The 24,375-nt window shown below is 51.3% G+C and overlaps 10 protein-coding genes across 10 annotated transcripts; 6 read left to right on the top strand and 4 right to left on the bottom strand.

Moving 5' to 3' along the window:
• Positions 1 to 495: 495 nt before the first annotated feature.
• Positions 496 to 3,198, top strand: PV08_07305 (uncharacterized protein; the record flags this gene model as incomplete). The annotated part of the gene is made up of 1 exon (XM_016381635.1): positions 496 to 3,198. The coding sequence occupies one exon, from the start codon at positions 496 to 498 to the stop codon at positions 3,196 to 3,198; it is 2,703 nt and encodes a 900-aa protein (XP_016234737.1).
• A 963-nt stretch (positions 3,199 to 4,161) lies between these two features.
• Positions 4,162 to 6,100, bottom strand: PV08_07304 (uncharacterized protein; the record flags this gene model as incomplete). The annotated part of the gene is made up of 4 exons (XM_016381634.1): positions 4,162 to 4,977; positions 5,044 to 5,407; positions 5,465 to 5,706; positions 5,759 to 6,100. The coding sequence occupies 4 exons, from the start codon at positions 6,098 to 6,100 to the stop codon at positions 4,162 to 4,164; spliced, it is 1,764 nt and encodes a 587-aa protein (XP_016234736.1).
• Positions 6,101 to 6,866: 766 nt separating this feature from the next.
• Positions 6,867 to 9,814, top strand: PV08_07303 (uncharacterized protein; the record flags this gene model as incomplete). The annotated part of the gene is made up of 2 exons (XM_016381633.1): positions 6,867 to 9,381; positions 9,435 to 9,814. 2 exons carry the CDS (start codon positions 6,867 to 6,869, stop codon positions 9,812 to 9,814), a joined length of 2,895 nt encoding a protein of 964 aa, XP_016234735.1.
• Positions 9,815 to 11,508: 1,694 nt separating this feature from the next.
• On the top strand, positions 11,509 to 11,973 carry PV08_07302 (uncharacterized protein; the record flags this gene model as incomplete). Its single annotated transcript, XM_016381632.1, has 2 exons — positions 11,509 to 11,660; positions 11,775 to 11,973. 2 exons carry the CDS (start codon positions 11,509 to 11,511, stop codon positions 11,971 to 11,973), a joined length of 351 nt encoding a protein of 116 aa, XP_016234734.1.
• A 729-nt stretch (positions 11,974 to 12,702) lies between these two features.
• On the bottom strand, positions 12,703 to 13,380 carry PV08_07301 (uncharacterized protein; the record flags this gene model as incomplete). Its single annotated transcript, XM_016381631.1, has 1 exon — positions 12,703 to 13,380. The coding sequence occupies one exon, from the start codon at positions 13,378 to 13,380 to the stop codon at positions 12,703 to 12,705; it is 678 nt and encodes a 225-aa protein (XP_016234733.1).
• Positions 13,381 to 14,459: 1,079 nt separating this feature from the next.
• On the top strand, positions 14,460 to 14,960 carry PV08_07300 (uncharacterized protein; the record flags this gene model as incomplete). Its single annotated transcript, XM_016381630.1, has 1 exon — positions 14,460 to 14,960. The coding sequence occupies one exon, from the start codon at positions 14,460 to 14,462 to the stop codon at positions 14,958 to 14,960; it is 501 nt and encodes a 166-aa protein (XP_016234732.1).
• A 1,292-nt stretch (positions 14,961 to 16,252) lies between these two features.
• PV08_07299 (uncharacterized protein) lies at positions 16,253 to 16,885 on the top strand (the record flags this gene model as incomplete). Its single annotated transcript, XM_016381629.1, has 1 exon — positions 16,253 to 16,885. The coding sequence occupies one exon, from the start codon at positions 16,253 to 16,255 to the stop codon at positions 16,883 to 16,885; it is 633 nt and encodes a 210-aa protein (XP_016234731.1).
• A 305-nt stretch (positions 16,886 to 17,190) lies between these two features.
• PV08_07298 (uncharacterized protein) lies at positions 17,191 to 18,699 on the bottom strand (the record flags this gene model as incomplete). The annotated part of the gene is made up of 4 exons (XM_016381628.1): positions 17,191 to 17,596; positions 17,771 to 18,278; positions 18,420 to 18,521; positions 18,621 to 18,699. 4 exons carry the CDS (start codon positions 18,697 to 18,699, stop codon positions 17,191 to 17,193), a joined length of 1,095 nt encoding a protein of 364 aa, XP_016234730.1.
• A 1,190-nt stretch (positions 18,700 to 19,889) lies between these two features.
• On the top strand, positions 19,890 to 20,684 carry PV08_07297 (uncharacterized protein; the record flags this gene model as incomplete). The annotated part of the gene is made up of 1 exon (XM_016381627.1): positions 19,890 to 20,684. The coding sequence occupies one exon, from the start codon at positions 19,890 to 19,892 to the stop codon at positions 20,682 to 20,684; it is 795 nt and encodes a 264-aa protein (XP_016234729.1).
• Positions 20,685 to 21,646: 962 nt separating this feature from the next.
• Positions 21,647 to 23,913, bottom strand: PV08_07296 (uncharacterized protein; the record flags this gene model as incomplete). Its single annotated transcript, XM_016381626.1, has 10 exons — positions 21,647 to 21,819; positions 21,873 to 22,027; positions 22,080 to 22,320; positions 22,381 to 22,455; positions 22,510 to 22,540; positions 22,600 to 22,739; positions 22,791 to 23,072; positions 23,134 to 23,266; positions 23,324 to 23,707; positions 23,770 to 23,913. 10 exons carry the CDS (start codon positions 23,911 to 23,913, stop codon positions 21,647 to 21,649), a joined length of 1,758 nt encoding a protein of 585 aa, XP_016234728.1.
• Positions 23,914 to 24,375: the final 462 nt, after the last annotated feature.

Raw genomic sequence — 24,375 nt, 5'->3', positions numbered from 1 at the left:
CCGTCGCGTACCAGCAGATCAACGCAAGCGGTCTAACCAGAGCTGTGACCTGTGTCGAAAGGTCAGTGCTATCGCAGCTGCACAAGTGTCAGAGATTTTTCTTCCCGTCGGTCGTCGACTGTGTGCCACGTGTCACCCTCCCTGAGCACGTGGGTAGTAAGCTAACGTTCGACCTCCATGGTGGGTTTCTTAGCGTCGTTGCAAATGCATTCCATCGGACAGTGTAGAAGGCACTTGCACGGTGTGTCTAGCGAACAAGGTGAATTGCTCCTTTGACTTGCCGAGAAAAACAAGGTTCTATGGAAGCTGGGATGATCTGAGCGATCGGTAAGCGGCTTGTGAACATCTTAACTACTATGAGCAGGAATAGATGGCGCTGACTGCCCACTCTCCAGGTACCGTTGCCTTCAGGCACTCGTCAACGGGGCTTTCCCTAACGATGACACCGACAGCGTGGCCAGCCTTATGCAACTGGGAAAGCGATTGGGCTATGACATGCCGGACTTGACCCAGTCTGAGCCTTTACCGAATGATGAACTGCTGAAAGAAATAGACAGTCAAACCGCCCGTCCCGAGGTCCATGGTGCAAACTCTAAGACTCCACAGCTTGGCCCCCAGAACCTGAACCAACGTCTCGAGGGTTCATCTATTGAAGCAAGGTCTCCTGGCTCTAATCAAAACCCAGGCAGAGCAGTCTCACGAAGGCAGTCGAGTGGCCTCATTAGAGACGATTCAGGGCACGCGCACTTTATAGGACCTTCGGGAACATTGTCTTTCTTTGCCGATCTTCGGCAACTTATCTCATCCCGTGAGAAGAAGTCAGGGGAGACAACTGCTGATTCAAGGTCTCCCTTCACAAACGATGACACAGCAAAAGCCCTTGAAGCCAATGACATTCACCACGAAAGTAATGAGCAGGATGAAGCTGGAGTCACCAATGGACCGTCACCCCAATCGATCCTGTCGGACTTATCGAAAGAGTTCTCCGGACCTGTACGTCCTGATCCATCGCATTATTTGAAGATTCTTCCCCCACAAGACACCATCAACGACTTGTGCCATGTCTATTTCACCAAGATTCATAGTGATTTCCCTCTCTTTCATCGGGCCACGTTTGAGGACGAACTGGAAGCGTTTGTGGTTCAAAGGAGGTCGAAAGTGCTGCCACATGCACGTAAAGCACATGAGACAACATTGACTACGTACGGACCCGACTTTGGCTGGCTTGCAAGCCTGTACATGATCCTGCTCCTTGGATCCGCAGTCCAATCAAGCAGCAATGTTGGATACGATGTGGTTGCGATGCGTCGGACTTGCCTGACTGAAGCTCGATCATTGCTGCCACAGCTCGTCAGCAGATGCACGATGACAAACGTGCAGGCTCTGCTTTTGCATTCTTTATTTCTGCACAACAACAATCACCGAAATGGCGCGTGGAATCTTCTGGGGACTGCCACTAGGATCTCTTTTGCGCTGGGCCTACACCGTCAAGATCTGGATACCTCCTTCCGACCGATTGAGAGAGAACTGCGTAAACGTGTCTTCTGTACGCTGTATGGCTTCGAACAGTTCCTGTCATCAAGTCTCGGAAGACCCAGTGGTCTGAACGAATTCGATGTTGAGATCAAAGCACCACGTGATGGCTTCCTGGATGACGGCGCTGGTACCAGTTCTGATTTCACTACCGCTAGATTGAAATTACAGAAAGTACTAGGTCAGACGAGGGCGGCGATTGCAAAACTAAAGGAAAAACTGAGTGCGGATGACGAAACTAGCATCTCGTGGGACTCGGCACATGCACCAGATGAGGAAGTCCTCGACATGCTAGAGTCATGGAAAAAGGACCTTCCGTTCCATTTACGTGTTCCTAGTATTGGAAGCCTTGACGGACTCGCACTACCAAAACCCGCCAGTCACGACACTACGGGCGATATGTCTTTACACAGTTTTGGTACATTATTGTCGCGCCAAACACCGGAACAATTGCGAGCTTTAGTGAAGCTTCATATTCAGTACCATTACATCGCACTTTTGGTCACTCGGCCTACACTTCTGTGGGAGGTATCTTCTACGAGCTCCCGTGATCCGAGTCACGGAGCAAGCCAGCAGGCCGTTCATGAGGTAACTCACGATGGGAGCGTCCACATGTCAGAGCATCCCTCGTCTATAAGCGAGACCTGTCAATATCATGCTGCTCAATTGGCTGCACTGATTGTCCTTCTGGACAGGTTTCGGCTCCTTAACGGTGTTTCTGCTCTTGATGTGTTCTACGCTTACTCAGCTGGCCTTGTCCTCATTCTCGGGTTATTGAGACCCCAAAAGCAGGATTCGTGCTCGGATGTGCGAGCACGAGAGCAAAGCTCGCCCAGTCATGAGAGCAAGGTCTTGATAAGCATTCTCAGGTCGACGATCAGGAAATTGCCAAAGTGTCCGACGATGAAACGGATGGCCGGTGTCATGGACAAATTCGCTAGCTCTATAATCCAAGAAGATCAGCCCGGAGGTTTGGAGCACAATGCTGATGTTGCCCTCGGGCATATCTCAGCAGAGGAAGACTTGCAAGGTCAGCAACATGGTATAACAGCTAGGCACGCAGGTGCTCCTCTCGATCAAAAACAGTCTGGAGGTGTTCTCCGGGATGGCGACGAGAGAGCTCGACTTTCTGGGATTATAGAAGAAAGAAGTACACACATGGGATCATTCTGGCCATCACCGGGCGAATCAACACATGCCGGAGGCGCTCATAACCATGGCAATCTCATCCCAGCTGGCCCAGGTGGTTTGCATGCGAGTCATCAACAATTGGGCTATACCCAGCACCACTCACATATGAACACGTCTGGAAATGGTCAATTGTTTGACTTTGGACAGCATCGGCAAATGTCGCATATGCATTATGCAAGCCATCCAGCTGGTCACACAGCGGCTGCTGGTGGTGGTGGTGGTGCCGGTGGTGGTTCGTCATTTCATCACATGCAGCTTAGCTATCATTATGCCCATAATTCATCGGATGCGTCACTTTCTCTGGAACCGTTTCGCAGCGATGCACCGGGGATGCAGTCGGAACATGCGTTGTTCTCGGGACTACAAGGACAGCAGCAGATGCAACAGCACTCGTTCTGGCATGATCCGTTTGGGAGGTTGGTGGATGGACACATTCTGGACTGGGCTGACCTGGAGACGTTTTTGGCTACATAAGACACATTGCTGTTGTGCCAGTGTCAATAGCGATAGAATGAAGTGACGAATGTTATGATTTTCCCCGTGCCTCTGCTATAACTCCAACCGCCATTCATATAGAATACTTACGGCGTGGACTTCTTGCATCTGGTGGCGCCAGAGCCGTAGTGTTTGACAGGGGTAAATCTCTCACGAGTACCTGTTCATTTGTTTACACAGTGCTCGTCATCATTGCTCGACGTGTCCGTCATGTAAGTTGAGTGATAAAAATGTATGGCGGCGACGACCGAAGTTTCGGGGGGGAGGGGGGGGGGGGGGGGGGGGGGGGGGGGGGGGGGGGGGGGGGGGGGGGGGGGGGGGGCGGAGATTACGGTCCCTGGAATATGGATTGTCTTTGCTCGTACGTATTAGCATTGATGGACATTTCGTCGTCGTGACAGCGGAAGCGTGCACTCGGATCATGAAGGCAGTAAGTATTTATTACTAATGCCTCATTATGAGTGGGGTATATCAAAAGGTACATTTCGGATGCATGTATCCTGCAGGCTGCCTGACCCTCTCTAGCCTACTTTGAAGTCGTAGACTATAGTACGTACTTCAGTGTCTTGTGTAATAATTAATACTCGACGCACTCGCCTGTACTCGTACCCGTTTCTGCACGAGAGTAGAGTACTGTCTACTCGTATCTTTGCTACCCGGGACCACAGTGCTGGTAGACTTTACTCCTCGCACTCGTTACGTGCCACTGTTGAGTGAATCCTGACTTCGAGAGACCCCTAGTACCTAAGCTCTGCCTGTCATATGCACGTCCTACGCATTGTCAGTTTGGCATACTTGGTTGTGAGCTACAGGGCGACACGGTCGAGTTCTACACTAGATTCAGCACAACCAACCAAACTTGACAGGACACGTTTTTCACGATCGCTGACCCCCCCCGGTCACTGTCTGTTCTTTGGGCGGCACCCTTGTGGACCTTCCCGTTCAACGTTCGATGTACCACGACAAATCGCTGTCTGGATCCATTTCGTATTCCGTGAACCCGTTGCCGAGAAAGGCCCACCGGTTCGGACTGTTGTACTCGACCTCGAAATCTTCCGGTCGCAGCTCGCTGATCAGCTTCTTGTACAGGATTGCGCTCCCCGCGAACGCGGCCGTGACTCGGCCGTCGACGGTGTTCCTCTTGTACCAGCTCTTGCACCCGCCGGACCAGACGAGTGTCTTGTGGATCTTGTCGCCGTACGTGATCAGCTCGTCCACGACCTCCGACTTGGGCACGACTGATTTGATGTCCTCGGTGCACATCTTCTTGAGCCACTTGACCAGATAGTCGCCCGTCCAATTGAGGCTCTCCATCAGCGAACCGTGCGCGATGACCGCGTTCGGACCCGTGAACATGAAGTAGTTCGGCATGTCCCTGGCGCAGATGGACAGGTACGATTCAGGATCGACGGCCCATTCTCTGGCGAGATCCACGCCGTTTCGGCCTATCATCCGCCATTGCGGGGTGAACGAGACGTCGAAGCCAGTGGCGCACGCGATCACGTCCACTTTATGGCGCGAGCCATCTGCGGCAATGATGCTATCTTCGGTGACGCGAACCACGCCCTGTTGGACGAGATGGACATTCGGCTTCAGAAATGCCTCCAGGTAGCCTTCGCCGGGAGTGATGCGGCGACAGCCCAGTTCCCAGGACGGAATCAGCTTCGCACACAGTTCCGGGTCGTGGTTGAGCTTCTCGGCCATTTGTTTGCGTGCGTCGTCGCTCACTTGTTTGTTGGCCGGCGTATCTTTGCCGAACTTTTGTAAGACCGTTAGATCGTGGCGTTGAGAAGTAAAAAGCAAATACATAGGCACTGGTCTTACCATCTTGAAGGCATTGTTGATCTTGTGGACTAGTGTCTTCCGGTATTGATGAAGGTGTGCGGGATCTTCGCGGAACCTCCGCTTGTCGTCCTCGGTATACTCGGGGTTTCCGGTGATATCGTCACGGTTGAGCAGTTTGCTGGGTGCCATACGGTAATAGATGTAGGTTGGGTTTCGCTGGAAACTGATGACATTCGTTCCCGGCAGCTTTGCAAGTGAAGGAACAATTTGAATGCCACTCGAGCCGTTTCCGATGACCCCGATCGTTTTGTTCGAGTAGTCATAGCTGTGGTTCCAATTGGCGGAATGGCATTTGTGGCCTTTGAAACTGTGCAGGCCTTTGATATCGGGCCACCGCCACTTACTGAGGAATAATCTCATTTTAGGCGATTTCAAGGAGCGATTCCCCAGACAAACTTACTTTAGAACACCCTGTCCAGATACTAAGATGTCGGTGTATTCAACCCATTCATGATCGCCATGCTGTATGGTGCATTTCCACCGACCAATGTCCTCCTGCCAGAGTGCTTCGAGAATTCTGTGGTTGAGCTTGACATCTCGGTCCAGGTTCCATTTCTTGGTAGTGTTGAGAATGTACTCGTGGATTTCCTTACCTGTGGAATAGAAATGGCTCCAGTTAGGGTTGGGATCGAAGGGAAACGCCTGCCAGACATTAACATTTCGTAGAAAGAACATGTTGGAGGTGAAGCATTACATAGATATGTGATGGCACATCGCACTGAACACCAGGGTAAGTATTCACGTACCAAGTTCCTCCTATCTCGTCTCTGGCCTCGTATATAGTGTGAGATATCAGGTCTTGCATCTCGGGATACTGGTGCTGCAGTTTATGGGCGAACAGAAGTCCCGAGAAGCCAGCCCCAACGGTGACGATCCTAAGCTTCTTTCTCGGAGTCCAAGCATTGGCTCGTCGCAATGGAACGTCGTTAGACTGCGACTTCAACTTGCCATTATGATATGCGCTGGCACCGTTGTGGTGGACAGGGTCCCCAGTGAGCGCTGGTTTGGCGCAGGCATTGTCCACGTTACCAGCCATGGTGATCAATGTCGTCTGAAGGTCTTATAAGTCAGAGTCGACGATCTCAAGGGATTCCAAAGGTTCCCTTGTCAGGTATAGAGGGTCACATCGTTGACACAGAACCCATAGACTTTCCTAGATCTTGTAGCACCAATGTTCGTGATTGATCCCCCGCATATGGCAACAGTCCCCAAAACTGATTCGGCTATCGGCAAAGCTGGTTTCTTACCGGTATTGATTCGTTACTGTTTGTAGTATACCCTCAAGTGAGCGAGGGAGGTATCTGATGTACAATAAGTTGACACTATTCGGACCTTCCACTTGACTCGTCCTGGGGCATTATGCTGTTGTAGAATAGGATTGTGCATTTGTGCTCTTCTCCTGTTATTCGGACCGTATACTCTGTAGAACGAACGGGCACCTGAGAAGAACACGGCATTATCTGTTGTAAGCTCGAGCGCGGTGTCAGCAAGTGCCATAGCGGCATCGTTACATTATCATTGATAGGATTTTGTGGTGAGAAGTGCACAGGATTCTAATCCAGCAGAAACAAACGAGTAGATATCTGCGTCTCAGATATGTTTGAGCTGCCGTACTTAAGAAGGCATTCCACGGTGAACCATGAAAGCCCGTAATGCAGAATCAAATGTGGAAGTTCTGGCGAGGGTCCCTCTGCCTGCGTTTTCCCTCCGACATCAAGATGAAGTTGCATATTCCGGTCCTCACAGAGTCTTACTTGTACACAGCTACCGGTGCTTGACTATGTATCTCAGACAATATCAGTATGAGTGCTGCAAGTCTTCTTCTACAGCTCGTTCTGGTTGGCACCCAAACCCATTTCGAAAGTAGAGGTTTGATTGACGAAAAGCGACTCGAACACTTGCTAATTGCGGGAAAACAAATACTCTACAAGTCTCACCAAGAAAGCGATGTCCGGTCGTCGTTGGGCTTCAACCCCCGGGTATGGGATGGTCTAACTAAAGTTCTCACCGTCGCCATACCTGCGCTGGAGCAACAGTCTTTCTCCTGGAAGAATCCGCCGGCGACAAGTTTCAACGGCAGCAGTTCAGAATTGATCGCGTCGCATTACCTCTCTCTCGTCAAGGATATCGAACGCCTAAATGATCTCTGTACAATAGCACGGAATCTACTAGCGACGACCAAGAAAGCCCAAAACCTTGCTGCTGACAAGGGTTTCGACCAACAGATCCTGAAACTGATCGATGTTTGCGTCCGTGTGACGGCTCGAGGTTATGATGGAGAACAAAACCAGCGAAATGAAGAGAGATGGCAAAAGGTCGTCAACCTTTACAAGAGACTACTCATCACATGCCTGCAATTCCTACACAACTTCATCATGCACAATGAACAACGCAAGTTGGTCCTGTGGCTGGATCTCTTTGGCCAGGCGCAAGCACATGATAGTGATAGGAATTTACCTCATGGCCAAGAGATCGAGGGCAGCTCAAGCGGTCGGCGTACGACTTTTCAGGACGAGATAATTCGATCTACCGCCGAACAGCTCGAACGAATGGATCCCAAAGAAGCAAGCGAGAAACTCGGTTACAACCTTAATGATATACATGCCCTGTTCGACGTTATGGGCAGTGCTGAAACAGGCATAAACATAGACGAGGAAAAGCGGGCACAGATGACAAAAGTCATGGAGAAGATCAGAAGTGATATGGCCAGACTATCGGGTGTGACTCTCGACCAGTTAGCGACTACTCCAGAAGCCGTGCTCAAAGTCGGGGCCCAACTGCGCCGTCATATCACGTCTATGGACACTACAAAAGCTCAAATTGGACAAAACGGAGGAACAACTGTTGAAAACGGCGAGTCCGCTAATGGCCACACTCAACCTGCTCAAGCGAGTAATCTACCAGAGCTGAATTCCCAAGGTGGATTTGTCGACGCAGGTCAGACTCTGACAGATGAAGACTTGTCCATGCCCAGAACGGCGCAGTCTGCGGCTGCCACTCTCAAAGAGGCCAAAGACGAACTCATGGCTCGATTGCACGAAGCAGGTCCGCTTGTCGATGAGAATGGTGATGTTTCTTATGATGAAGATGGCAACCCTGAAGACTACGATGACGATTTGGTCGATAGCGTTGACGATAGTATGGAAGACGAAGACGAAGAAGACGACGATTATCATGGCTCAGGAGATCAAGAGAGGGGTCTACTCACTGACGTACCTCTGGTGCTGGGGCCGACAGAGATTGAAGCACTCCCCATGATCATTCAAGCCGGTATCGTGGACAACTTTGGCTCGAAGGCTCATGAGCGCAACGGCACCAAGAACATGCAAGCAGTTCGCTGCCATATTCTACTGGCACAGGAAGCGGGGCGGAACGTGTTGCGAGAGTTGTTGATCTTCATCGCCGCCTGGGATCTTCCCGATGATGAGTTTTACTTCAAAATGATGGTTCAGATTATGGAATCAATCCTGAAGAACGGACTTATGTCTCATGCCTACTCAGACTTTGGGCAGCCGAAAGATATTATCTCACCAGCCCAAGCCGTGGTCATCAAGATCCTTACCCACATCTTCCGTGCGAAGTACAGTCCAGCGGCTGTTGTCCAAAACTCAAACGAGCAGTCGCAACCAAAATCACGTGTTCCTGCTCCACTCAACAGAGTGGACATCCTGACTGTCCGGTATATCTTCATCGTATTCCGGGGCAACATCATCCCGGAGACCTGTGCTCTGATCTATCTCCAGGGGCAGATTCGTGCGGGACGCGCACTTGCCGAAGACTTCCCGCTCAATCTTTGGGATATGGAGAGGGTCTATGAGGGTGTTTATCAGTTCCTGGAGTTTTTCGCTGTCCTCACAGAGAACAATGACTGGAAAAACCTTCTTGTCAAGTGGGAAATCGTCTACGATCTTGTCACTCTGATCAAGGAACTTGACAATAGCATTGCCAAGGTCCCCTTGACTAAAACGATGCCGCCGCCAAGTACCACTGCCACAGCCAACGGTACCAAACACAATGGCACCGAGTCGAATTCGAAAACGTCAGCTCCCGTTGCCGTTGAGAGACCGTATGACGTGGATCCCGTAACGCAAAAGACGCAAGAACAGGCCAGTCCAGACAAAGATGCCGTGCCACCAACATCGAATTCTCCGCCACCTCCACAGGTTGCCGAGGAGCCTGCTGACTTTGAATGGCGCAATCTGAAGAAGCTCATTGTTCTCGTCCTATCAAGTTTGGTGTGGAAATCACCAACAGTGCAGAACCAGATCAGAGAATATGGAGGCGTTGAGACAATTCTGAGCTGCACTCAATACGATGGTATGTGCTGAGCCTGTCTTGACGTGGGCAGTAGAACTAACTCAGAGCGCTAGCATGTAACCCGTACATCAAAGAGCACGCGGTGATGTGCCTCAAATTCCTCCTGGAAAATAACCCCGAGAACCAGGCCTTGGTCTCGAGCTTGGAAGCACGAGAAGTGGCCACTCCTGACGCAACAACTCAAGAAGTCATTGATAAAATGAACATCAAGTTCCAACTCAACAAGGACGGAAAAGTCGAACTAAGCGACAAGGAACTCACGTACCTGAAAAACATACAGGCCGAAGCTCAACGGACGCCGATGAAGTTGAGCAACAGCAACAGAGACAGCGGCAGAATTGTACCTATCATGGAGGGTGCAGCTGTCGAATCGAGCACAGACAAGGGGAAGGGCAAAGCAACATCCCCCGATGACGAAATCGAGTTTATGTAGGGCATCAGCCAGAAAAGGAACGTCTTGCTTGGTAAAATGAAGGAGTATCTGAAATACGGCATGGACAAGCGAGTGGGGACGCTCTGGGCCGGCTTTTGTCTGACCAACGGAAGAAACTTTGTGTCTCTCCCACAGTTTTACAGAATCTCATATTGGTTCCAATCGACCCGGAAAGATTCGCTCGACAATCTTTTTGGAGTACCTCCCCACCAGCGTGGGTAGTATGTATCTACCTATGTAGTAGGTATGGAGTATGCAGCGGCGCACAGCATGGGGTCTACAGATAGATATTCTTATCCGTGGATCAATGTTGAATTGAGGAGTGGGCGTCGCTCAACTCTAGGTAGGCGCATCGGCCTTGAGTACATTGCCACAGTAACTCCCTTCTTTCTTACCTACCTAAGCGGGCGAGGGTCAGTGGTTGTTCCTACAACTACGCATAACACCGATAAACAGAAATCTACCGTTCTTCTCAAGCGGGGTGAAACCTGTCTGGCTTATAATGAAGCGTTTGGTGCCGCATGATGAAGATGGACCGCACGAAGCAGATTGAAGTTTCCTTTGACATTGATCTCCCATCCTTGTACCACTCATCGAAATCCGAAGATTGTAGAGAGCCAGGCTGGGCGAGGAAACCCCCATTGGCAACCAAAACATCGATTTTACCCGGCTTGATGGGACGGCCCCGTTGCACAGCATTTCTCGTCAGCGGCGTTGCCAGCTGTAGAAATTACTGATTGTTGGTTCAAGAGTGATGTAGCTAAACACTGCCATCTCCAACCCGATTCTCTTCATGTAGCGCAAAGGCACTGAAGGGCTAGAAAGGAGTCATCTGTCGAGTGTACACTCTTGGATTTGGCGCGACCGCTGATCCAACAGGCTGTCATCACCGATTATCAGTATGTATTCTACGTGACCCGTCAGCCACCCTCTTGAAGGCCCCACCCAGGAAGTGGAGTTGGACTTTCGTTCTCGAATTCCGCCGACTAGTTACCTTAGGTCCTTAGGTAGTCTTCCTCTGCTCCTCCTCAATTTCCCGACATCACATCACCCTATGTACGTTTTATGACTCGGGCGGCGTAGCACATCTGTCTCGTACACAACTCCAGCCACGGAGCATATCTAATCTGGACGATCCGTCCTTCTTTATGGACTACTGCGGTCTGTATCGTACCCAGAGTTTGTTTGCTAGGTTGTGTGAAGAATGGATGAGTATCTCGTCCGATCTACGTCTGAACTTCCCGGTCTCCTCAAAGCGGTATAGGATACGAGACACCGGGTGGGTCCGGATGTATTTCTCTCACCGTCGACGAGTCGTGAGGGACTTTTCTGTCCCGCCTTCGCCTGGCGCCGTAGCCTTGTTAGCCTGATCAGGACTGGCGCAAGCCTCGACACCGCATTGCGCTCGCACCCCTGGCATTTACTCACGCAGTCCTTGGTAAGACCTCCAGGTACTGTACCTCAGGTAAGGCAGCTCCTAGTTCTCGACTCTCAGTTATCTACCTAGCATCAACACGATCAATACTGTTATGAGATCCTGACACTTTTCTTTCCACGGAATCAAGTTCTCTGTCTTCTTCCAATCTACACACACACACACACAATCTTTCGTGACCCATCTTTTGTTCATCAAACCTCACACGACCCGGGGGAGGGGAGAGCGCCCTAGTTACTACTACTAATAACAGCTGACCATGGCCATCAACGCCGCCGGCATCGTAATGGGCGCACAGGGACTCTTCCTGCTCGGCAACGGCGTCTACCTCCTCGCCTTCCCAGACCGCCCGGCATCCGACCCCAACGGTCCATTCTACAATACTCCAGTCTCGGTGATTCGGGCATTCAGGTACGGTGACCTACCGACTCTCCTTTGCCTTTGAAAGGGAACGCGAACCCGCGGCCTTTTTCCCAACCCGTGTTGAATGAATGGCATTCTGACGCTTTTGAAAAATCTACCCAGCACAACGTCTTTCTCTATTGGCGCATTTTACTTGCAGGCTGTCTACCAGAGGAATCGAAGCGTCACGGCGCTGAGTGTCGTGGGCCGCGCAATGGCCGTTGGTGTCTTTGGGTTCATGTGTGGTGAGGGCGCGTGGAGAAAGGTCGCAGCCTTCGAAGGTGCAATGGGCGTTCTGTTGGCGCTGAGCCTTTTCGTCTGAATTCATCTAGCAAAGCGGTCTGGAGCAACAGTCATCTTTGTGCATGGATGGGTTCTGCCACGCATGGAAACACGAAATTCCGGATTCTCTACTCAAATTCTTCTTCTCTATCTGTTTGGCTCCGGATCTAGTAGTGTGGTTGCTCCGTGGATACAATGCCTCTGACAATGCCCAGGTCTTGAAGACCTCTACATGACCGGAGAAGACATGCCAGGCAGAGGCAAGGACGTCTGACGGGCAGCATTTTCTAGAGTCGAGTACCAAGCCCCTTAGCGGGTTTGACACAGTGCCGTGCGTTGTCGGGAGGCCGATCATAGGGGCTAGAGACACCTGTGAACTTCGAATTCCGCAGCGGACCCAGAAGGAACTGCGTAATCGCCCGAAGAAGATCAAAAGATGCAGTCAGTCTTTGATTCTCACATCCGGCATGTTTGGCGTGTCGGCAAAATAGTTCTGAGACATGCTGAAGAAAATACTCCAGTCAGGGAGCCATCTCACCGTTGGACAACCCATAAACCAACGACGAACCATTATAAACTCTGAAGATGCCAGTGCTTTCACTATTCCGACAGTTTATAGGGGTCGTGATTAAGCACTACTTAAGGTAGGCGTTGGTCACGCATGACTTTATCCAGTTCGATCGTCTCTCCAGCCGACATGGTAAATGACCAGTAGCTTCGTACAGAATGCCATTCCACCTTACTACCTAGGTACAACGTAGGTACTCGTTCAGTACACTCTCTCGTTCATGTGAACGCACATCCCCCCGTGCTTGCTACACCAGACGCGCAGATTGTCAGGCCAGTCGATGTGAGCGCGGCGCTCGACGTCCCTTTTGTCGTTGTCACCGTAGTAGCTGTACGGCGCGTACCAGGACGTACAGTAGTCCATCTGCGGAGTGCACCATTTGACCATCTTGGGTTTCTTGTTCGTAGGCAATTTGCCCTCTTTGGGCTGCAGGCCGTTGTCTCGCTTCTCGTTGGGGTTGTCATCGGCACTGTCGTCTGCAGCGAGCGCAGCAGGATGGGACGCGGCGTACTCGAGAGCGTGTAGGAATGTTGCGTCGTTGACTATGATGACTTTGTTCTTGAACATGCCCTCGTACGACGTATACGGAGGCATGGACGCCGGTGCTGATGCTGACGTGGTCGGTGGTGAAATGGAAGAGGTGACATTGGCACTGATCCTCGCGCTTGCGGCTGTTGTGTCTGAGGCTGTCTCTGTGTCTGTGTCGTTATCGGTGTCGCCGTCTGCGTCGCTATATGCTGAGGAAGCATACGCTGCGTCATAGGCGTCAATGGACGGACTGACTTCAGCACCGACGGCGTCGTCTGGAGTGGGAATCGCGGCGACAGCCAACGCGAGTGCGAAGAGGATGGAGAGGATGGCCCGAGTCATGAGCTTCATGGGGTCGTGTTATCGTAGATGGTGCTAGCAGCGAAGTTCTGCCTTGAGAGTCCTTGTGTATATTTGGTTGGATGTAGGGTTGACTTCGAGGGGGTTGACTGACCGGACTTGAAATTGGTGTCTTGGGTTTATTGGAAGTGCTTATTGAGTGCTCTGTTCGGCCAGTTCTTTGTCTCAAGTTGCTTTGGGAGCAGTGTTTTGTTCCTCACCAAGACCATTTCGTTCCCAATGCGGAAACATACCCTTGTCGTCAAGAAAACCCAGTGGCCGCGGGGAAGCGGGGGTTGTGTAGTTTCCGATTATCTGGTAAACTCTTGGGGTGTTGAGGAATTCTGTTGCGGTCTGGTTGTACCTAGATATAAGCAGTATCAGAGAAGACTCCGCCGAAACAGTTCACTGCTCCCTTCGCCGAGAGCTGTTGGTTGGAGACAAAGCCAGCGTCTGGCATGAAGAATCCTTTGTCTGCAGCCATTGCTGAGGAAAAGCTGGGACCCGGGCATCGGTCGCCGCACAGATTGACACTCTTGCCTTCGTTGGGTCTTGCAAGAATGTCAACAGAATCCTTAGCAGCACCTTATTTGTGAGAGAATCTGATGTGTCGATAAACACAATGTTTACAGTGCGATGAGCATTCTCGGATTCTGGAGGGATTGTGCTCTGGACAGCCCCGTCGACTCAGCCTCGTTGCCCCTGTCCAAAATCTCCCTGATCTGACATCGTCATTTGAATGTCAAGTGTTAGATAATCCCCGTAGTTTCTGTCAGTCAAAATCGTTCAGCAGTGACTCAGTGGCGCAGCGACTCTCGGCCAATCAGGGTTCACCATCTTGCATTAGTCTCTTGAGGGGTTGTAGGCCACAGGCCACACGCTTCATCATTCAAAAGGCTTCACCATCCAGTCTTTGATGCCTGGCTTCTTCTTCTCCTCCATCCTCTTTCACATCGTTCAATCCCATTTCTTCTTCGACATCCTTGTCGCACACCTCTCTGCCCTCAATGTCCCCGGATTCCGACGGCTTGCCAAGTAGCCACCACTCACCTACCCGGACTCACCGGTGTAGCCGTTACTCTCGTGCCATCATGTACGAGAACGAGATCAAGTTGTTGTCATGCGACGGAGGCGGCGTTCGTGGCGTGTCAGGTCTACTCACTTTGCTGGTGTTGACGCAAGTTGAAGTTGCGTCAACAGCAGCAGTCTCTATGGGACCAGGCTTGATCCGCTCGGAGCCCTCCCCGCTCGTTGTCTCACGTCTCTTGCTTGATTTGGTCGCCAGGACAAGCACTACGGGAATCATTGCCACTGTGTTTGCGAACTTGAACAAGTTGCTGATTGATGTACCAAATGAGCTATCTTACATATTGTCTCAACTTCTCATTTTTCCGGGCATCCCCAAGACTCAATTTACTGTCGTCAACCGACCAGCCTTTGGTGTTCCGACCTTCGACAAGATCTGTGGTAGGGAGAAATATCGCGCCACGGATATGTTGCGGACGATGAGAATCCTGACGGAAGCAATTGATCATCTAACCGGAGAGACAAGATTCCGAAACAACATTGTTCACCAAGGCGAGAAGACTTAGCCATACAGTGTTGGATCGTTGGCTAACTATTCCAGATCTCACACCGAAAAATGTTCTCTGTTTTGCCAGAGATGCGCCGTCTCAGTTGATGCTAAAGGAGTTTGGATATTTGGGCCCCCTCTATGGCCCCCCTGATTCTGTACTGGCCTCCATTGGTGGCGTTCAACTCGGCCAGGCTACGAAGGCACTCACCATGAACCGTACCACGAGACAGAGTTTAGGCATTTTCTTGGACGCCATGGATGAACTCAAAGGGATCAAAGCCGGGTTTCCCATTCATACCGACCGGCCCAAGCTGGAATGGGTTTGGACAAACTCTCAATGGTGTCGTTGGGTCACAGTTTGGATCTCAGAGGTTCCAGACTGTGGGCATTCTCTCCTCGCTAGATCTCTCGTCGATATCGATCTTCAGGCTGCTGACAAACAAATGGCCCCCTCCTTTGACTTCAAGGACAACCAGCAGCAAAATCCATCAACGGTGCTTTGTGTCCTCATGTCTCGTGGCCATTCGGTTGATAACAGCTGCATCCTTGAGGCATTGTTTGGAGTACCAGTCCCTACGCCCACAGGCCGAAGTACGAGGTGCCCATGGGAGATCAAGTTGGGACAGAAGGGAGTCCCTCTCGTCCGGGTATCTATTCGAACTGGAAGCAATGCCTCCGAAGAAGGACGACGTTGGGCGTGGTCTTGCGGAACCAATTTTGGCCTGCTTGAGCGAGCCTACTATCCACCCCCAAGCAGAAGAAATACCCTACATGAGAGCGGTCCGAAATCGTCGAAGTGGGATTCCTATGACAATCATCTAGACTATGGATCAAGTCCCTTATATCCAATGTCTCGCTCGGAACTTTTGGCCTTAAGAGAGTGGCTGAAAGAGAACCTTCGAAAGGGGTTTATTCGACCTAGCTCGTCACCTACTGCCTCGCCTATTCTGCTTCGGCATACTACGAAGCTGGCTCCGCAATTCCAAAGAGAGCAAGTATCAGTTCGATTGCGATTCATGTGGTGTGGTGTAGAGATGTCCATCGGTATGAAGTTACTCCGGTCCATTTCTACACCGTACCATCTGGTTCGCCATCGAGCACGCATCCGCAGACTTTGGCATTTGGATTTTCCCACACCTTGACCACCACTGTTCAGACGCGTCGAAGACGCTCTCACATCCAACAAGCTCTAGGCCCGTCATCGTCGGTTGACCTCTGTCGGAGCCTTGCATACCCAGACCATCCAACGACGTACATCCACATCCATCATACGACTGAGTGATCGCCTTCTGGCAATCGGCCGCAACAATGCACAGTATACTGCAACCAATGCCCCAACTCACCACTCACAACACTGCGAACGCGGCCACAATGACCGCTCCCAACCTTGACTACGACATTCTAAACAACATGGACTACCTGGACGACGTCAACTACGACGACTTTGTCCTATACCCCACCAGCGACGCCGATATTCGCATGGGCGATGATCTGGTCTCGAGGTTCTTTCCCGAGTTCGATTTCAACCCTCAGTCTTCACATTCTCCGACTCCATGCTCGCCGGCATCCCGCACCTCAAATCAAATGTACCACTGTACTGACTGCTCCGAATCTTTCCGGCGCCCCTGCGACCTCAATCGGCATCGCCTCAAACATGATACTCCGTTCAAATGCGTGCAGGAAGGATGTGGCATGGCATTTTCGGAGAAGCGACGATGCAAACAACACGAGAAGCGAAGACACGGACTTGTCACCGAGCATGACTTCAAAAAATGTAGCTTGTGCGACTACAATTCCATCCGTCCCGATGCGGTCAGGAGGCACATGAAACTAAAACATGGCGTCCACGTGAGTTTCAGGTCCAAGGAATCACCAGCCAGCAATAGCAGCAATAGCAGCAGCAACAGCAGTACCGTGTCGCCCAGGAGTTCCGAGCCATGAAACCAATCAGGATGAAATGAAGACAGGATATGACATGATGACATCAATCGAATGTTCCACGTTGGGGTGCGTTGGCTGACCTTTTGCCATGGTATGGATAAGGAGATGATATAATTTTTCCAGGCGTTGATGGATTTACTGGATGGGATGTACGCAACTTTTTTTTATTAGGGTATGCGCAATAAGTGATTTTCTACGTTCTACACGACTTCTTCTGTGTTTCAAACGCTCTTCTTCGTCTTCTACGTCACTCATCCGTTCTCTACTACGTTCCAGTCTGCCAAGTCCTCGGTAGTCTGAAATTCTCAATCATAGTACTTGGCTTTGACGCCCTTGATGATGGTCTCCTCATCCTTACCCTGCCGGCTCACGTTCTTCGCAACACGCGCCCTCACCCATTCGCCCGCCGTCAGACCGACGGTAGCCTGGTCGAGAGGACCCTCGTCGTACCCCAACCGCCGAAGCACCGGGCTCTCAATCGGGACCAGCTTCGTGTCGTCCTCCGGCCTGACAAAGTACAGGACCCCGTGACGGTCGATGTCGGCTTGATCCGGCGGCGGCGCGACTACGCGGTGGATGCTGCTTTTCAAGAACCCGTTCGTGAGGAACTGTAGCGCGTCGGCGACGTTGACGGTGATGCTTTCGGGGTACGGTTTGACGTAGCGCCACTCGCCTTCGGGGGTGCGTATTTGTAACGCGGCCACGGGTTGTCTAGCATTGAGGAAGTGTTAGTCTGTTGTTCTCGCTCTTGATTTCGTTTTCGGTCTCGATCAACTCTTTACGAGAACAGCAGCCGTGCCACCGGTCCCAGTCGCGGTCCTCGTAGTCCACGGGTCCTAGCGTGATCATGGATGAAGAGCGGAGCATAATCGGATTTCGGCTTACCTGAACAACAGTGTCAAACTACCAAAGTCCGTATGTCCTTTGACCCAGACATTGTCCAGTTCCGCATTCTGCTCCGGCGTGCGGCGGTGATACTTCATGTACCGAAAATGGCAGTCACTATTCTCGTCGTAGCGGTGGTTCGCGAGGAAAAAGTCCTCGGGCAATTCGAGAACGATGGCAAACAGTACGAGTAGTTTCCGCACGATCTCGAAATGGATGTGGCGCGCGAACCGCTCGATCTCGGCCCTGTGCTGCGTGATGACGGGCGGGTGGGCGCGCGCATAGTGGGGAGTGAATTTCGGAATGTTGTAGATCTCCGTGTTGTCGCGAATGCCGGGCCTGACTTCGCGCGTGCCCAGCGGCTTGTAGCCGTTGTATCCGCCGTTCTCGAGGTCGGCGCGGTACTGTAGTTTCTCGTCCGTGGGGAGCTCGAAGACCTGTTTGCACAGACTGAATTGCCGATCGACCTCGTCTTGACTCAGGCCGAAATTGGTGATGTAGAAGAATCCTTGTTTGCGTGGTAGACGGAATCAGTAGCGGACATGGGTGTATGCTCATCTCTCGGTGCTCAGTTGAAGGCGGGGAGATGTTTTAAGTGTAACTCAGGTAATCCCCCCGTATGGACACATGGACACATGAGCAGACCTACCTATTCTGTTGACGGCGTCGAAAAGCTGAGCGGCAAGGGCTTGTTTACCGCCCTCTTGGTCGAACTTGTTGAGATCAAGAGTGACTAGATCCGCCCAGGCCACTTTTGCGGGTAAGTAGTGGGCTTGGTCAGCATTATGTACAAGAAACACAGAGGACGAGATATCCTCGGTCGAGGGGGTTAATTATCGTCAGTACTTACGCTCATGCTTTGTTTCGGTGACTTGAATCCATTTCGGGATTGAGTGGGGGGTCGAGTCGGTGATTGTCTGGGTCGCCATGATGATAGCGATGGGCAAGTCCTCGATCCAGTGTCACAGCGTGAAGCAATCGATAAAGTCATGGACCGCGGTGAGGTTCTTCTTGCCATCATCAGACGAAGTCCAGATGCGGGGATTTCGGTTACTGTTGTATTGTATCCGTAAAGTAGATCGTCTGCGTGGGAATGGGGGCGGCGGGGTTGCCGGACTCGTTTCCGTGTCTGGGGATTCGCGGGATACGTTACTACGCCGACTCGCACAAGAACGAGAGGTGGCAACCATACGCGGCGGGTCCGTCCGCAATGGCTCCTGTCAAGTAACTAAGCTGCGGTAGCTTAAAGAAGAGCCGCACTGGCATCAATCTGTGATGATCATTTCTCCGAGGCCTTGTTAATTGCTGTTGTAAGAGAGAGAGTGTGTGTGAAAGTGCAGAGAAGATATTTGCCGCGGGCATATCCGTCCTGCTCTCGGAGTAATCCAGCCTTGCGGAACGATACATACTTTGGCGGCTCCGCCACGTATTCCCAGAAGTTTGATCCCAGAGCGCTAAAACGACGTGCACGAGCACTTCGTCCTATACCTACTTATAATACTAAACTTTAGGCCACGTATATTAAAGATCTGACCCGGGATGGATGTGTCAGACTTATTACATACTGATAAGTGGGGCAAGTATAGTAAATAATACTGAACTGGGGTGCGGCTCTAGTTGGGGCCTAAGACGATTTCCCTCTCACAACCAACCACCAACCCCCTAAACACCCTATACCAATGCTTGGCATGGCAGCGACGGCTGAGGTGGCCATGGAGGGCCCCGTGGCGATCGCTACAGGGTTGTATAAGTGTCCTAGGTTGCTCTCTGTGCGTGTTATCATCTATAAGTTTATGAATTTTGAAGTTTTTGTTATAGATTGATATCCAGTTTAGTTTAATAGTAATTTTTGATGGTGGGCGCGCGGGACAATATACTGCGGGCAATCTCGGCGGTGGGACACTTCTTCTCCCCCAAACTAGGGCTCGTGCCCATGAATTTTCCCACCGGAAGGGCCCCTCCGGCCTTGATACTACGTACACCCCGCTTGTTCGCTTGGTATGGCGGGGAGGGTGTCGACCCTACTAAAGACAAGCCTGCTCCTTTCCACCACATGGGCAACTCACCCTTCACAGATATCACATCGACAGCTTGAATTCTCAGGTCGCCTAACTTCAACATGACGACCCGCACAAGAAAAGTTGTAGCCACCAGAGACGGGATCAAATGGCACGTCGAACAAGAAGGCTCCGGTCCAGATATTGTGTTAGTTCCGGACGGCTTGGGCGAATGTCAAATGTTCGACAAACCCATGTCCATGATCGCTGCGAGTGGCTTCCGTGTCACGACGTTCGATATGCCAGGAATGTCCCGATCAAAGGTCGCGCCTCCAGAAACGTACCAGGAGATCACAGGCCACAAATTGGCGACGTTTGTCGACGGGCTGCTGGAGGAGCTGAACATCCCAGTCGCTTCCTTCTGGGGCTGCAGCTCGGGTGCGTCGACGGTACTTGCTCTATGCGCGGCCTTTCCAGATCGCGTGCGCAATGCGATGCCGCACGAGCTGCCGACGAAGAACCCAGAAGCTATTACCGACATCCATGAGAAAGACCCCGCTGAGATCACTAGAGATATGGAGGCCACCACGAAGGCCATGTCAGGCAGCGTTGAGGCATGGGACGCCCTTGGGCCCGAAGTTCACGCCAGGCTTCGTGACAACTATGTTCGCTGGGCATACGGATATCCGGCCACTATCCCCGCCTCTGCGCCCACGAAGCCAGAAGACTTGCATAAGAGGCCGGTGGATTGGACCGTTGGCGGCGGCACACCCACTGCTTTTTTCTTCGACAACATTGTCATTGCTGTGAAGGAGGGCTTGAATATTGGACTGCTTCCAGGCAGCCATTTTCCTTACGTGTCTCACCCCGAGGTGTTTGCCAAGCATGTAGTGGAAACGTGCCAGAAGTATACCTAGGTATCTAAATGTGGGAAGTGACAACCCGCGGAGAGTATTCTGGACTCTGGCACAAGCAGAGTTGGCAAGAATCGATTCCCGGCTCCGAATCACGATTCCCTAGACTCCGTGAATCTAATCGCAATTCCCTAACCGATTCCTGAGTGCTGCGGTAAAAGTACTCGGAAATTGGTATTACTCCACCTATAGAATTAACAGTAGGCACTCCATCGTCTCTTCCTGGACCGCCAAGTCTTACGACATATAGGTATATTGGGAATCGATTCGTGAGTCGGTTCATTCCAAGACCTCCCTCACGGCTATGGCTCACGATTGTCCATTCCCAGGCCTTCATTGGTCTCTGTTATCCAAATTGTAAAGCACGGCAGCTTCGCCCTTTCCCCGGCTGTTGGACTAGGCTGAGTTGCGGGCGCTGTCAGTGACCGTCTTTACAAGCCAAATACTCACGCCTAGCGCCCCCGGCGGAACGCCGAGGCCCTCACGTTCCTTACAAGTTTTACAACACCATCAATTCACTCCTTTGCTATAGAATGCTATACCATCGGACTTCACAGGGAGGCTTTCTCTCCGTCTAGAACGTCGCCCGATAGAACGCCGCCCGAGAACGGCCGATGACTCCACGCGGCGCGCTGTGCGACGGCGAGAAAGCCCTCCCTTGGAACGCTCCTTTTGCCTATATAATAGATAGAGATCTCTCTCTCTAGGAGGGAGGTCAGACTCGTCAATACATCCCATTTAGCCCCCAGACATCGCCTAGAACTGAGTGTTGCACAACACCGGCCCATGAGATGAGGAGCATCCAGAGTTACGTTGACCTGACTGGAATAGGAGTTAGTTTGTTATTGTCTATCACTCAGCAAGACAAGCTCCCGAGGCGCCTGGTGATTTACCTTGTCAATTTGTGGTCGACGCTCGGGGTGAAGAACGCTGCAATAAAAGCCGGCACTGCTCTGTGTCAGAGGCTAGATCGCAGACAATCGGGTTGACTCACCGCCAAACGCTATGGTGACCAGGTACACAAGCTTGAAAGCTTGAGAATATACATCCTTACTAGCTTCGTCTGCTGCTGCGAGGATAATGGGAGTGACGCCGGTAACTGCTTCGAGAGCCGTACTGTTGTGGCTGAGAAACGCAGCTATGCACAGTCAATAAAATACAACAGAATGCTAAAACATTGGAGAGGCATACGAAGGAAATTTTGTACCTCCGCAAGAGGCAGTCCTGCTTTAGTTACTGCTGCTGCCACTGAGGGCGCCAAATCGCTTGCCGTCGTGTCCCGAATGATAGAGCTATAGATGGCCAGAGCGATGGCGCCACCGATAGCTGTAGTTGAACCCATAAGCCTGGCTAGTCGTCAGTCATTGTCTCTAAAACTTCTCTCTATCTCAAAAATACCCAGTTGCTAATCCAATATGCTTATCTGAAGCACCAAACTGTAGCATAAGAATCTTTAACATATGCGTGGCTCCGACAAACCCTGCAGCGAACACCACCAAAACGATGGCTCGAGTAGGTGTGTGCTGGGTGACTGAAGCCATGGCGGCCGTCGATATGGCTTGGAAGAAAGTCACGCTGGAGAATTGGATTCTGGTGTAACCAAAAGTCGTGAACGAAAACGCCGCGAGTGCTCCTATAACTGTGGATATGCGTTGGTGGGAGAATTCTGCGGCAGCTCGCCTCAAGATTCAAAACTTACCTGTAACTGGAGTATTGTATGCCACGCTGTACCATCCAATTTGCTGCGGCTTTGTGGTGAACAGAAGTTGAACTTCTGCGCGGGAAAGTTAGTAAACGCAGGTCCTGCTGGTTGCTGATTTTGACTTACGTTGAGGCCAGAAAACTTGAAAAGTAACCAACTAAAGTTAAAGAGAGTCAGTAACTGAACGTTGCGATGCTGTGTATGGGCTAGACCTACCAGAGAGCCAGACACAAAGGACACGATTAGAGGCAGTATAAATGTTCTGAAATTGGTAAATATCTCCGGCGGACATAGTTTGGATATGCTGCGAGGTCCATATAATTCCCATACTGGGAACGCAACAAGGAAGGTTGAAACTGCCATTATGTCAGTTTCATTCCGTAACAGAGGAGAAAGATCAAACTTACTTCCCAAAAAGAGAGGTACTAACACATGAACACTTGTCCAAGCGTAAGGATTATTACCCCATGAGATGCCGAGTAGAAAGATCGTAAGGCCACCGCCGAATAGCAGGAGTCCAGCAAAATCAAGTTCCTGGAACTGTTGTCGTCGGCTCTTGCCTTCTGGGTGAAGACCGATAAAGTCAGGAGGCCAGTAGAAGATGGCAACGAGAACCAGGGCGAGCCCATTGGCAATGATCCCAACATAGAATGTCCATCGCCAATTGAGCGTTGCCACCAGTCGGTAAGCTTCACAGAACAGGTGATTAGAGCATTGGAAAGCAAAGACTGTTCCCTCGGGTAAACATACCGATCAGCGATCCAAAACACGACCCTGGCATCGAAGCCATGTTGAGAGCAGCGATAGCTTTGCCTCGAGACTTCTTGGGAACAATCTCATTCGCGCATGGAAGGGACAGTAGTTGAGAACCTGAACCAAATCCCTGTAGAAAGCTTTGAGCCGAGACATGTTAACGACGGTAGACGCAGGGAAGACTCACGGTGAAAGCCAATCCAATAATGACTGTGTTAATAGAACGAGCTCTGTTGATTTGTGAGCGTTGTATGGACTTAAGGTTCACGATAGACAGACCTCGATCCAACAATGCAGCCTGTCTAGAGTCAGCAGCGGACCGAGCATTGATGAAGCTTTCAAGCGTAGTACCTATCAAGCCCATTGTGTTTCCGGCAAGCGTGAAATTCCTCCGCCCGCATATGTCACTCAGAGAGCCTGCGATGGTCATGACAACTCCTTGAGCCAACGTCCAGGCTGTCGGGGCCCAATTGAGTTGTGTTGATGGTCCAATGTCGGCGTTTATGGTGAGCAGCACGGCGGCAGGCAAGACAAACGATAGTATAACAGATTCATAGGTGACAGCCAATGCCTGACGTTCATGTACTGATCAGTAAAGACAAAAGGAGACGGCGACGTGAATGGCTTTCATACCACGATCGCCAGAATGGTTCGCAGGTCAACCTTCCGTTCTTCGTACGCTGCAGCCTCGGCCTGTATGGCTGAGCTATCCCGTTTCTCTGTCTTCGCGACCTCTTCATGGACCGAGTAGGGTAAAGCTTCTTTTGGCTGCTCCATCTTGTACTTCTGTTTCGTGGTGGGGACCTGTACTCATACGCACCGGACATCACTCTAGGGGCAGACGCTCGAGTATATATCTACACGGACTTTGATGATTCCTGCACATCGTGTCGAGCCAGGTGCAGGTATGATCGGATCTATCCTCATGCGGCAGTGGTTGCTTGCCCCGTGCTGCCACGCACGATTTCGCCCCGCTGTCCCGCCTTCCTCCCCCTGCGGGGGAGCCTCGTTGCTGCATTCGTCTCAAACTCTGCTCAAACACGAGTGAGTAGAATGTCTAGGCTTAATCTGATAGCGAGTAACAGAGCAGTATTCAACAGCAGCTGGAGACTGGCAAAATTTAAGATGGCCATGCCATCTGTGCGCCGAAGAGATAGCAAGTCCTCCACTGCATACCTGACCTATCTTTATGGCTGTTCAATCAAAACGGCGAAAGACCTACCAGGACACAAGAATACG

This window comes from Exophiala spinifera (assembly GCF_000836115.1).
Source record: "Exophiala spinifera strain CBS 89968 unplaced genomic scaffold supercont1.5, whole genome shotgun sequence".
Classification (NCBI taxonomy): Eukaryota; Fungi; Ascomycota; class Eurotiomycetes; order Chaetothyriales; family Herpotrichiellaceae; genus Exophiala; species Exophiala spinifera.
Note: the sequence above shows the minus strand (reverse complement) of the source record. Positions and strands in the feature narration are given on the sequence as shown.